Source organism: Chiloscyllium punctatum, chromosome 7, assembly GCF_047496795.1.
Source record: "Chiloscyllium punctatum isolate Juve2018m chromosome 7, sChiPun1.3, whole genome shotgun sequence".
Taxonomy (NCBI): domain Eukaryota; kingdom Metazoa; phylum Chordata; class Chondrichthyes; order Orectolobiformes; family Hemiscylliidae; genus Chiloscyllium; species Chiloscyllium punctatum.
Genome location: NC_092745.1, coordinates 115,832,470 through 115,847,011, shown reverse-complemented (window position 1 = coordinate 115,847,011; position 14,542 = coordinate 115,832,470). Strand labels below are relative to the sequence as shown.

Here is a 14,542-nt window from a genome sequence, read left to right as displayed (position 1 = left end):
ATACATGTACATCCTGTCCCTCAGGATTCCCTCCAACAACTTGCCCACCACTGAGGTCAGGCTCACCGGTCTATATTTCCCTGCCTTGTCTTTACCGCCCTTCTTAAACAGTGGCACCACGTTTGCCAACCTCCAGTCTTCTGGCACCTCACCTGTGACTATCGATGATACAAATATCTCAGTAAGAGGCCCAGCAATCACTTCTCTAGCTTCCCACAGAGTTCTCGGGTACACCTGATCAGGTCCTGGGGATTTATCCACCTTTAACCGTTTCAAGACATCCAGCACTTCCTCCTCTGTAATATGGACATTTTGCAAATGTCACCATCTATTTCCCTACAGTCTATATCTTCCCTATCCTTTTCCACAGTAAATACTGATGCAAAATATTCATTTAGTATTTCCCCATTTTTTTGAGGCTCCACACAGTTCAGTTCATAGGATACTATTGACCCAGAAATGGTTTCTAGTGTGGAGCTTCCAAGCCAGCAGAGCTTAGAGAGAAGTTTTCAAGTTGTTTGGACTGAAAAACGTCTGTACCATCAGAATTGCAAGTGATTCTTGCCAGCAGACTTGGAAATCGTCTCCATAGTCCAAGAAAAAGAACCTGGGGAAAATTGGTTAAGTAAGCATTTATAAAAGCTGAGATAAAAGTGATGTTTCTCAGATTAGGTCTCTGTGACAGATAGTCATAGGAAACAGATTGAAACTTAGTGAGGTTTTTGATCGTTTAAACTGTTTTCAATAAATAATTTATGACACAAAAAGAATAAACTATGTTCTGTTGTTAAAGAACAATGTGCAGCATTGTTTCAGTAATGAACCAGTTTGTTAACCAACTGCAAAAATTAAACCTATCACGCATCAAGCCAGGTTTCATTCTTGGATGGACTTGTCCAGTATGATTTCGCTGCTCGTTGGATGCTGCCTGAACTGCTGTGCTCTTCCAGCACCACTAATCCAGTATTGTCCAGTATTAACACCAACTGGGATAACATTTTGCAGACGCTTGGGCTGTATTTTCTTATCCTAGCATGGGACAAACCTATGTCGGGCAAACAGATAAAAAGGCAGGTATGTCTCACATGTGAAAGTCTCACCTCTTATTTTTGTATCCAGCAATTTGAATTGTAAACTGTACACGTCTCAAGCCTACAATGAATTTGGAAGGTGACAATTAATGTATTCATTAACTCTTACCCACTTCTTTTTAAGATCCAGAAGGCAAGCTGCTAGATCTCATTAATTTTCCTAGTATTTTTCCACTAGTGATCTTGATTGTTTAAGTTCCTCCCTCCCTTTTCCCCTTGATTTTCTACTATTTGTGGGATGTCTTCTATAATGAAAATACTACTTACAAAATACTTGCTCTAATTTGCTGCCATTTCTTGATTTCCATTATTATTCTTCCAATCTTGTCCTCTACGTGACCAAAGTTTATTTCAACTCATCTGCTCCTTTATATATTTGCATAAGTTCTTACTTTTTTGTTACATTTATTGCTAATATACCTCATTATAAATTCTCTCAATTTTTTTATTGTCCTTGTCTACTTTTAAAATTTCCTAGAATTTTAATCTTTACAGGAAGCAAATGCCTTTTCTTTCAACCTGATACTATTCTTAATCCTTCTCATAGAGGCTTTCTTTCTCAATGGAATATATCTTACTGAGTAATAAAATATCTCGTAGGGTGCTGTATTGTTCTTTGTTCACCCTCTATCTCTTACTGTAAGGCCAATTTTATATCCAATTGGCGAGCTCACTCCGAATCCCATGTGATCTACCTTTTGTTAATTACTCAATCAAATCAAATGCTTTATAAAGTCCAAGTAAACTTCATCCACTGCTCTGCCCTCGTCAACTTTTTGGTTACTTCCTCAAAAAGACTCAAGTTTGTCAGACATGATTTCCTTCGCACAAACCCATGCTGACCATCCTTAATCATTCCTTGCCTCTACAAAAGCATGTAAATCCTATGCTTCAGAATTATCTTCAACAACTTATCCACCACCATCTCCTCCTAGGTACGTCATTGCTTATCTAACATCTTAACTTATTTTCCCAATCTACTTTAGCCAACTCTGTCTTCATATCTTTGTAGTTCTTTCTAGAAAGAGAGATCAGAGTTTAAAATCACCCATTTAAGATAGAGATGAGGAAAATAAATTTCCCTCAAAGGGTTTGTGACTTTGGAATTTGCTTTTTCAAAAGGCAATGGATACAGAATCTTTAAATATTTTAAGACAGTGGTAGGTGGATTCTTGATCGCCAACAGGAATATTTTTATGCATACCCCAATAAATTGAGTTGAAGTTAAATTCAGATCAGCCATGATCTTGTTAAATGACAGAGCAGGCTCGAGGGCTGAGCTGCTATAGTATTAGGTTTAAAAAAAATTGTCTCCAAACACAGACTATTAGGGGTTAATAGTTAAGCATTAATTGGACACAGCATTGAGCCATTGAAGCAAAACATGGAAAAATAGGCCGTGTCAAAAACAGCCAATTTTGGCTGGAAGGTAACTGCATAACCTTGATTTGTCTGAGGCAACCATTAATTTATGGTAGTTAACATGGAGCCACCTGGCGATATTATCATCTTGTTTTCTGCACAATGGAATATTTGGAAAAGTACAAAAGTACTATGAAATGGTGATGTACATAACCAGAAATGGATGACTATCAAGGACTGGGACGGGTTCAAGAGACTGGGGCCGTGGACATTCATTGTCAGACTGGGGTCCGTGAAACCAGTATCATGGAATCTGAGACCGACCTCCAAATGCCAGTCATTCACAATCACAAGCATGAAGACAAATTATTGAGTATAAAGCAGTTTAAGCTAATAGGTTCATTCATTAGTTTTTGTGTATGTACTAAGTAGATTAAGGTGCTATATATTGAAGTGCACATGCCAAATTGTAACCATTTTGATCAGATCTTGAGAAAGCATATAAGGTATGAGCAACTAGGGAAAGAGTTAAGTTTTGGGTTGTGTAACAAAGACTCAGCCAGCAGGACTTGAATCAGATAAGAACTTGCAGTAAACAATGAGGTGCTGGAGGCAAGGGTAGTAGGTTAACGAGGTGAAAAAGCATTTATTATATAAAGCCATTTAACAAGATGAAGTAGCATTCATTATGTAAAGTCAGTTAAACAAGGTGAAAAGCATTCATTATGTAAAGTCAGTTAAGGTTAAGACACTCATTGTATAACGCCAGATGGCTTAATGTTTACTATTGACACTTGCTGATTGTAATGGTCACCCAATCAATATGAAGTTTGCCTTATTTGGATGCCGCTCGCTGTAAATGACTATATAACTCATTAAGGATCTGCTGTTTGAGAGAAGACCAAGAATTCATGTCTCTGTGTACATGGGCGATCGTTCTCTCTCCCTCCAGGGCCTGGAATAAAGATGAAGGAGGTAAAACTATCCTGTGTCTGAGCATTTTGCTTCGACTGAGGCAAGAATAGGATGATAATCGGAAAGAACCCATTATGTACTTTCAGTCTACAATACATTGGCCTACTCTTGTTCCTAATTACCTTACGAAGTTCAGATGCAAATTTCTCTGATTCAAACTGAATACCAAAGTCTACCATGTTCTAAATATCAACATCTACCGTGTTATGATCACCATTCTCAAAAGAATATTATCCCTCTGTGATAATTAATCTTTCCAGTCTCAGAGTCATAAAGATGTACAGCATGGAAAGAGACCCTTCGGTCCAACCCATCCATGCTGACCAGATATCCCAACACAATCTAGTCCCACCTGCCAGCACCTGGCCCATATCCCTCCAACCCTTCCAATTCATATACCCATCCAAATACCTTTTAAATGTTGCAATTGTACCAGCCTCCACCATTTCCTCTGGCAGCTCATTCCATACACGTACCCTCTGCATGAAACAGTTGCCCCTTAGGTCTCTTTTATATCTTTCCCCTCTCACCCTAAACCTATGCCCTCAAGTTCTGGACTCCCTGACCCCTGTTCGCGTTATATATTAATGATTTGGATGAGGGAACCAGGGGCATTCTAGCAAAGTTTGCCGATGATACGAAGTTAGGTGGACAGGCAGGTAGTACTGAGGAAGTGGGGAGGCTACAGAAGGATCTAGACAGGTTGGGAGAGTGGTCCAGGAAATGGCTGATGGAATTTAACGTGAGCAAGTGCGAGGTCTTGCACTTTGGCAAAAAGAATAAAAGCATGGACTACTTTCTAAATGGTGAGAAAATTAATAAAGCCAAAGCACAAAGGGATCTGGGAGTGCTAGTCGAGGATTCTCTAAAGGTAAACATGCAGGTTGAGTCTGTAATTAAGAAAGCGAATGCAATGTTGTCTCTTATCTCAAGAGGGTTGGAATATAAAAGCAGAGATGTACTACTAAGACTTTATAAAGCTCTGGTTAGGCCCCATTTGGAGTACGGTGTCCAGTTTTGGTCCCCACACCTCAGGAAGGACATACTGGCACTGGAACGTGTCCAGCGGAGATTCACATGGATGATCCCTGGAATGACAGGTCTAGCATATGAGGAACAGCTGAGGATACTGGGATTGTATTCGTTGGAGTTTAGAAGATTAAGGGGAGACTTAATAGAGACGTACAAAATAATACATGGCTTGGAAAAGGTGGATGCTAGGAAATTGTTTCTGTTAGGTGAGGAGACTAGGACCCGTGGACACAGCCTTAGAATTAGAGGGGGTCATTTCAGAACAGAAATGCGGAGACATTTCTTCAGCCAGAGAGTGGTGGGCCTGTGGAATTCATTGCCACGGAGTGCAGTGGAAGCCGGGACGCTAAATGTCTTCAAGGCCGAGATTGATAGGTTCTTGTTGTCTAGAGGAATTAAGGGCTACGGGGAGAACGCTGGTAAGTGGAGCTGAAATGCGCATCAGCCATGATTGAATGGCGGAGTGAACTCGATGGGCCGAATGGCCTTACTTCCACTCCTATGTCTTATGGTCTTATGGAAAAGACTTTGCCTATTTACCCTATCCATGCCCCTCATAATTTTGGAAACCTCTATAAGGTCACCCCTCAACCTCTGACGTTCCAGGGAAAACAGCCCCAGCCTGTTCAGCCTCTCCGTATAGCTCAAATCCTCCAACCCTGGTGACATTCTTGTAAAATTTTTCTGATCCCTTTCAAGTTTCACAACATCTTTCCGATAGGAGACCAGAAATTGCACACAATATTCCAACAGTGGCTTAACCAATGTCCTGTACAGCCGCAACATGTACTCCAAACTCCTATACTCAATACTCTGACTAATAAAGGAAAGCATACCAAACGCCTTCTTCACTGTCCTATTTACCTGCGACTACTCCACTTTCAAGGAGCTATGAACCTGCACTAACACCCTCTGTCTGCTACCTTTGAGCCAGTTCTGTATCCAAATGGCTAGTTCTCCCTTTTATTCCGTGAGATCTAACCTTGCTAATCAGTCTCCCATGGGGAACCTTGTCGAACGCCTTACAGAAGTCTATATAGATCACATCTACCGCTCTGCCCTCATCAATCCTCTTTGTTACTTCTTCAAAAAAACTCAATCAAGTTTGTGAGACATGATTTCTCACGCACAAAGCCACGTTGACTATCCCTAATCAGTCCTAGCCTTTTCAAATACATGTACATTCTGTCCCTCAGGATTCCCTCCAACAACTTGCCCATCATCGATGTCAGACTCACCGGTCTATAGTTCCCTGGCTTGTCTTTACCACCCTTCTTAAACAGTGGCACCACATTAGCCAACCTCCGACACCTCACCTGTGACTATCGATGATACAAATATCTCAGCAAGAGGCCCAACAATCACTTCTTTAGCTTCCCACAGAGTCCTAGGCTACACCTGACCAGGTCCTGGGCATTTATCCATTTTTATGCATTTCAAGACATCCAGCACTTCCTCCTCTGTAATATGGACATTTTGCAAGATGTCACCACCTATTTCCCTACAGTCTGTATCTTTGATATCCTTTTCCACAGTAAATACTGATGCAAAATCTTTCAGACTGGACGCCTGTGACCAATGGAGTGCCACAAGGATCGGTGCTGGGTGCTCTACTTTTTATCATTTACATAAATGATTTGGATGCGAGCATAAGAGGTATAGTTAGTAAGTTTGCAGTTAACGCCAAAATTGGAGGTGTAGTGGACAGCGAAGAAGTTTACCTCAGATTACAACAGGATCTTGATCAGATGGGCCAATGGGCTGAGAAGTGGCGGATGGCGTTTAATTTAGAATAATGTGACGTGCTGCATTTTGGGAAAGCAAATCTTAGCAGACTTTTGGTCAGGTCATAGGGAGGGGGGTGTTGAACAAAGACACCTTGGAGTGCAGGTTCATAGCTCCTTGAAAGTGGAGTTGCAGGTAGTGAAGAAGGCATTTGGTATGCCACTGTTGGAATATTGCGTGCAATTCTGGTATCCTTCCTATCAGAAAGATGTTGTGAAACTTGAAAGGGTTCAGAAAAGATTTACAAGGATGTTGCCAGGGTTAGAGGATTTGAGCGATAGTGAGAGGTTGAATAGATTAGGGCTATATTCCCTGGAGCATCGGAGGCTGAGGGGTGACCTTATAGAAGTGTACAAAATCATGAGGGGAATGGATAGGATAAATAGACAAAGTCCTTTCCCTGGGGTGGGGGAGTCCAGAATTAGAGTGAGGGGGGGGGGGGGGAGAGATATAAAAGAGACCTAAGGGGCAACATTTTCCACTCAGAGGGTGGTACATATATGGAATGAGCTGCCAGAGGAAGTGGTGGAGGCTAGTACAATTGCAATATTTATAAGGCACCTGGATGGGTATATGAATAGGAAGGGTTTGGAGGGATATGGGCCAGGGGCTGGCAGGTGGGACAAGATTGGGTTAGGATATCTGGTTGGCATGGACGAGTTTGACCAAAGGATCTGTTTCCACATTGTACATCTCTAAAATACTCATTTAGTATCTTCCCCCATTTTATGTGGCTCCACACAAAGGCCACCTTGCTGATCTCTGAGGGGCCCTATTCTCTCCCTAGTTACCCTTTTGTCCTTAATATATTTGTAAAAACTCTGGATTCTCCTTAATTCTATTTGCCAAAGCTATCTCCTGTCCCCTTTTTGCCCTCCTGATTTCCCTCTTAAATATGCTCCTACTTCCTTTATACTCTAAGGATTCACTCAATCTATTCTGTCTATGCCTTACATATGCTTCCTTCTTTTTCTTAACTAAACCCTCAATTTCTTTAGTCATCTAGCATTCCCTATACCTACCAGCCTTTCCTTTCACCCTATTTACTCTGGATTCTTGTTATCTCATTTCTGAAGGCTTCCCATTTTCCAGCCATCCCTTTACCTGCGAACATCTGCCTCCAATCAGCTTTCAAAAGTTCTTGCCTAATACCGTCAAAATTGGCCTTTCTCCAATTTAGAACTTCAACTTTTAGATCTGGTCTATCCTTTCCCATCATGATTTTAAATCTAATAGAATTATGGTCGCTTGCCCCAAAGTGCTCCCCCACTGACATCTCAGTCACCTGCCCTGCCTTATTTCCCAAGAGTAGGTCAAGTTTTGCACCTTCCCTAGTAGGTACATCCATATACTGAATCAGAAAATTGTCTTGTATGCACTTAAGAAATTCCTCTTCATCTAAACCTTTAACACTATGGCAGTCCCAGTTGATGTTTGGAAAGTTAAAATCCCCTTCCATAACCACCCTATTATTCTTACAGATAGCTGAGATCTCCTTACGATTTTGTTTCTCAATTTCCCTCTGACTATTAGGGAGTCTATAATACAATCCCAGTAAGGTTATCATCCCTTTCTTATTTCTCAGTTCCACCCAAATAACTTCCCTGGATGCATTTCTGGGAATAGCTGTAATGCTATCCCTTATCAAAAATGCCACTCCCCCTCCTCTCTTGCCTCCCTTTCTATCCTTCCTGTAGCATTTGTATCCTGGAACATTAAGCTGCCAGTCCTGCCAATCCCTGAGCCATGTTTCTATAATTGCTATGATATCCCAGTCCCATGTTCCTAACCATGCCCTGAGTTCATCTGCCTTCCCTGTTAGACATTATAGATTACTAGGTCTAAAATGCACATTCCCTGATTGGCTCCACAACTTATTGCTTCAAGAACTGCCCTGCAAACATTTTATGAATTTCCTCAAGGCTACGATTGCCAATTTGATTTAGATAATCTGAAATTTGAAATCACCTGCAGTTATTCAAGAACCTTTCATAACGATCAATCTTTAATCTTCCACGCCAAAATAATTTCTCTCTATTGTACTGATCTCACCTCATCCTCTTCCTTTCTTCCTAATCTTTTTCAATGTTAAACAACTTTGAATATTCAACAGTATTCACCATGCAATGAATCTATAATAGCTTTCATTTAAACCTAGTTACTTCTAGTTTGTGCCATCAATTCGTGCATTTTAGTTTAACTGCTGTTTGCCCTTTCCAAATTTCCCTTCATAAACAAAATTAGTTTGGGCATGAGGGGAGATATGAGAGAAACCAGAGATTGATACAAATTCAGGGACAGGAGTGGGGGAATCTTGGAGAGATTCTAACTGGGTGGGCTAGCAGAAGGGAGTGAAGAAGCAAAGAAATTTGATTAGATGATTTTGACCATAATGACAAAGAAACCCACAATTCTAGGAACTTTTCAATGCAATCTTATTTCCATAATTACTATTAGAGCAATTACATGATTTTATTGATGCACTTAAATGCAGTATGTAACTCATTGCATAATGCAAGATAAAATCTTAAATTGGACTTGTACCAATTTGTAAAGCACGCTGTGAATTAAATGGCATAAATGGTTGAGAGCTAATTTATTGAGAATGTAGGAAATAAACATGTAGAATACAGATGCACTTTCAAAGCAACAGATCAAAACTGCACCAGAAAGGTGTTAAAATGCTGTGGTCAAATCACGCTTACCACAATTTCAGCAGCAAAAGTTCTCAACGAGTTGTCCTCAATCTCTTCAGTTAATGGACGTAACTGTGCTGTCAGCAGTGGGTATTGCAAACTTTTCATGCAACTATATCAATTGTAAAAACGTCAGTTAGGTGACATTAATTTGCCTGACAAAATTCCTTTGTCAACAACATGCTGATCAATGACATGAAAATTAAGTACCTACAATTTCAGTAGTTCATCCTTTAGCTCATTACGGAAAGGGTTTCCCTCAGATTCTGTTGTGTGACTCACTTCATCCACAAATGGTTTAATAAAAGAGGTTACAGCCGTGCAACACTTGCAAAGTCCATATTCATCCTGTTTACGTTGCTCATTTGAATAAGGTACAGGTAGTTTGGAGAGTTGGCTATGAATAGTTGCAAGAGATAGCCCCACAGAATATGCCTTTTTATGTTCCATCTTTAACAGCACTGAGAAAAAATTATGGCAATTAGATCCAAGAAATCAAATAATACCTCTTTAAAATGACATTTTATTATGTGAAAAGCAAGAACAAGATACTAACTAATCTAAAGTTCATACTTGCAGAATACCAGACCATATATAAAACCAAGGTCAGTTTGTGACTTAACAAAAACTAGCCAAGCCAAACATTGCTTAAGGAATATATTTAATTAAAAGCAAATTGGCCTTTTAACAAAGACTTGACATTTTCCTATGATTACACATAATATAGCAGTTAGATTGAAATTAGGTCTTGAAAATTTGTATTACAGCAGAGGTATATCATAGAATTTCAATAATACATTTAGAACAAAAGTAAAGATTTCTAAAGGTCCTGAACCAAAGATGAATTCTGCTTCTCCAAAGCATTCTTATTACAAGTTGGTTCTTTAAATGAACAATGCAACAAAAGTACATGCAAGGCTTTGTATTTTTTGCAGTGGCAACTGGAAACGAGAACTGGGCTAGGGAGTTTGTGATTTCATACTAATTTTCAGGAAGGCCAGATCAGGTGCAGAACTGTGCATCATCCTTACTTGGATAAATGTGCCTTACAGGCATTAATTGATCAAGTGAGTCAAGATTAATGACAGCGGGAATTGATCCCAACCCAGGTTTGGGACCCTATTTGAGCTTAACTCACAATGCAAAGAATCTGCTAACAATCTCTGACACAATGATAGATATTTGACTCTACATAGTGTTAAACTGGCATTAAGATTAGCCAAGTAATAGTTTTTTTTATAAAGTCTTCTCGTATTGATAAACTATTTCAAATTACCTCTCTGAAGTGGCTGCAGGAGTAATAGGATTGTTTTGGCTATGTATTTTCCAACAGCCTCCTCAATCTGTTCAAATAAACCCACTAGAAGCTCCTTTGGGTTACTTATCTACAAGGAAAACACATCAGATTGTGAAGCAAATCTCTCTCACTTTCAGACAAGCTACTTCAATTTCCAGAATAAAATATAAAAGTTTATGGATTTTTAAAATATAGATCATTAATGTTATATTTGTTGCATTTGTCAAATGCTCCTAGTCTGGCATTATTCAATCATGCTTCCAGGTAGCCGGTCAATATTATTTTCTTCCAACAATGTCCCTGTCACTGCATTAACTGTACATTATGGTTTGACAGAGCTTCAACTCCCACCACTTCATCAGTAATACACTCTGATGGAAATCCACTTTGCCCTGCCTTTCTGGGAAAGCCACAGAATATCTCCTCATAAATTTACAAATCTTGGTAAAACAAAGTTTTCTATAGAATGAACATACAAACAGTCAAATTAGGAGCAGGTGTAGGCCTTTTGACCACTCAACTCTCCTGACTGTGGTCTCAACCTACTTACCTAACTGCCCCCTTTTTTCAATCGAGAATCTAATCTACCTCTGCCTTAAAAATATTCAGTGAGCCTGCCTTCACTGCACCCCTGGAAGAGAACTCCACAGATTCTTTATCCTTAAAGAAAAGCCACTTTTATTTAAATAGCATCTTTCATGACTCAGGACAGTCCAAATTACTTGAAACTCAATGAAGTATAGTCACACTTATAAAGTGGGAAACATGGCAGCTAATTTTGTGCACAGCAAACTTGCACAAACAAGCAAGATGACAGTGGCCAGATAATCTGTTTTAGCGATGTTGTTTGAAAGATCAGAACGTTTGGTAAAACTCCACTGTTGTTGTTTAAGTTAGTGTTTTTGTGTCTTTTTACACGAGTGCAGGGGTGGGCGCCTCTCTGTCTCCATTTCTGGTGACCGACTAACCACGGACATCTACTACAAACCCACTGACTCCCATAGCTACCTGGACTACACCTCCTCCCACCCTACCTCCTGTGAAAACGTTATCCCTTATTCCCAATTCCCTTCAGTTCCACTACATCTGTTCCCAGGATGACCATTTCAACCTTAGAAAATCACAGATGGCCTCCTTCTTCCAAGATCGCAATTTCCCTTCCCATGTTGTTAATGATGCCTCCAACGCATCTCCTCCACTTCCTGCACCTCACCCTTGAACCCCACTCCTCCCAACGCAATAAGGACAGAACCGCCCTGGTCCTCACCTTCCACTCCACCAACCTTTGCACACATCCTCCGCCACTTCCACCACAAACTGACCCCACCCTATCAGCATTCCGGAGAGACCATTCCCTCCACGACTCCCTAATCAGATCCACATCCTACCCCCAGCACCTTCCTCTGCCACTGCAGGAACTGCAAAACCTGCACCCACACCACTCTCCTCACCTCTGTCCAAGGTCCCAAAGGATCCTTCCACATCTGACAGAAATTTACCTGTACCTCCACCAATATCATCTACTGTATCCGTTGCACACGATGTGGTCTCCTCTACATTGGGGAGACAGGACACCTACTTACAGATCATTTCAGAGAACATCTCTGGAACACCATCCTATGGCTGAACACTTCAACTCCCCCTCCCACTCCACCAAGGACATGCAGGTCCTGGGCCGCCTCCATCACCAAACCCTTACCACCCGATGCATGGAGGAAGAACGCCTCATATTCCACCTTGGGATCCTCCAACCACACGGAATCATTGTGGATTTCACCAGTTTCCTCATTTCCATTCCCCCACATTATCCCAGTCCCAACCCAACTTGGCACCACCCTCCTCACCTGTCCATCACCTTTCCCATCTATCCGCTCCACTCTCCTCTCCAACCAATCAACTTCTCCCTCACCTTCATCTACAGATTGCATTCTCAGTTACCTTTCCCCCCACCCCCGTCCCATTTATCTCTCAGTCCCCCAGCCCACAAGCTTAATTTCTGATGAAGGGCTTAGACCCAAAATGCCAATTCTCCTGATCCTCTGATGCTGCCTGACCTACTGTGCTTCTTCCAGCACTACACTCTCGACTCTGATCTCTAACATCTTCAGTCCTCACTTTTTCCTATTAATGTATCCATCCAAATGTCTTTTAAATGTTGCAATTGTACTCGCATCACCACTTCCTCAGGAAGTTCATTCCACATGCGAACCATCCTCTGTGTAAAACAATTGCCTCATGTCTCTTTTAAATCTCTCTCCTCTCACCTTAAAAATGTGCCCCCGAGTCTTGAAATTCCCCATCTTAGGGAAAAGATGACTACCATCAACTCCGTTTATATCTCTCATTATTTTATAAACTTCTATCAGGTCATCTCTCAACTTCTTACGCTCCAGTGAAAAAAGTCCCAGCCTTTCTTTATAACTCAAACCTTCCATACCCACCAACATCCCAGTAAATCTCATCTGAACCTTCACCAGCTTGATAATACCCTTCCTATAACTGGGTGACCAGAACTGGACACACTATTTCAGAACAGGCCTCACCAATATGCTGTACAACCTCAACATACCACCTAAACCCTCAAACTCAAAGGACTGAACAATGGCGGCAAGTCTGCCAAACACCTTTTTAAACATCCTGTCTATATGTGATGTGAAGAATTATGTACCTGCATCCCTTGGTCCCTCTGTTCTACAACATTTGCCAAGGTTCTACCATCAAATGTCTAAGCCCTACCATTGTTAATTAAACCCAAAATGGAATACCTCGTATTAGCTTAACCTCATTTCATCTTCTCCCCACTTATTGCTTTTTTAGTTATCCTTTGCTGATTTTTAAAGGCTTCCCAATCCTTCAGCTTCCCACTGAACTTCACCATATTGCATGCTTCCAAGATAGGATAAATGGATATTCACTCACATTGTTAATCTCAAACTTTGTATTGTGCAAATTAGCTAGCACCAGCGTCTACATAATAACAAATTGCACTTCAAAATGATTGATTAGTTGCAAAGGGCTTCAGATATCTTAATGTGGAATGTGTTTGTTCTTAAAATACGCAACAAATGCAAAAAGCTTTGCAGTTTGATTTATGGATATTTCTCTGGTATATTCATTTACCTGTACTACATGGTTGAGTATTTTTAAGCAGCTTTCCTTGTGCTCAGTTTCTTGCTGGTCTTTCAAAGCACAACTGACAATAGGACCAACAAAATTCCAGCCCATGCAGATAACAAAATCCTGTAAGACGTTAAATGAGGGCAAGGTAAAGAAACAGAAGATAAAATGGTAAATCAGATTGGTCCAACAGTTTAGAGATATTGTGTTGATTCCTTCACAGAACTGTTGTTAATAAGGATAAAGTTTGTCCTGCTATGGAGCAGTTGCTATGATATCAGCACAATGGTTTATTGGATCTTTTAAAAAATATAACAACTATAAATCTGATCTGATAGGAATTATGGAGATATGGTTGCAGGATGACAGAGTGGACCCGAATATTGAAGGGCACATAGCACACGAGAAACATGAATGGCAATAATCATGGATGACTTTAATCTACATAAAAACTATAAAAATCAGATTGCCAATGTAGCCTTGATGAGGACTTCATGATAGTTTCCTACAGCAGTACATCTGGAACTGACCACAGAACAGGTCATATTAGATTTTGTATTTTGTAGTGTGACAGGATTAATTAATATCCTAAATTGAGGTGCCCCTGGGTAACAGCAACTACAATATGATTTAAGTTTACATTATAATTTTAATTATAATTCCTCTATTCAAGAAGTGAGGGAAGCAGATAACAGCACATCATAGGCCAGTTAGCTTGAAAATTTGTCAAAGAAGAGATGTTATAATCGATCATCAATGAGAAGCCAGCTACGCTTTGAAAAACTGAAGGTAATTGGGAAGGGTCAGCATCGTTTCATCAAAGTGAAATCAAGCTTAACCAATGTGTTGGACCTCTTTGAAGTAGCAACATGCACTTTGGATAAAGGACAGCCGTAGATGTTTAATTCTTGGATTTGATAAGATGGCACAAATGCAGAAAATAAAAGCTTATGGTGCAGGGGGTAGCATATGAACATGGATAAAAGATTGGCTGGCTGGCTGGCAGAAAATGGACAGTATGTAGAAGTGGCTAGAAATGATAGGATGTGACAGGTTGAGTTCTTCAGGAGTGTATACTGGGTTATCAACTTTTCACAATTTAGATTAATGACTTCGATGTGGGGAGTAAGGCACAGGAGCTAAATTCACAGATGACACCAAATAAATAAGAAAATATATGTTGTCAG

General features: G+C 40.4%; 1 protein-coding gene across 6 annotated transcripts in view; it reads right to left on the bottom strand.

Moving 5' to 3' along the window:
- The window catches only part of glmna (glomulin, FKBP associated protein a), an 84,502-nt gene that overhangs the window by 36,178 nt on the left and 33,782 nt on the right, over positions 1 to 14,542 (bottom strand). For all 6 annotated transcript variants that reach the window (XM_072574687.1, XM_072574683.1, XM_072574688.1 and 3 more), the window contains exons 4-7: positions 13,359 to 13,478; positions 10,218 to 10,326; positions 9,156 to 9,402; positions 8,951 to 9,053 (exon numbers count right to left, since the gene is read on the bottom strand). In XM_072574687.1, coding sequence (XP_072430788.1) covers positions 8,951 to 9,053; positions 9,156 to 9,402; positions 10,218 to 10,326; positions 13,359 to 13,478 — 579 coding nt within the window. The remainder of the gene's footprint in view (positions 1 to 8,950; positions 9,054 to 9,155; positions 9,403 to 10,217; positions 10,327 to 13,358; positions 13,479 to 14,542) is intronic.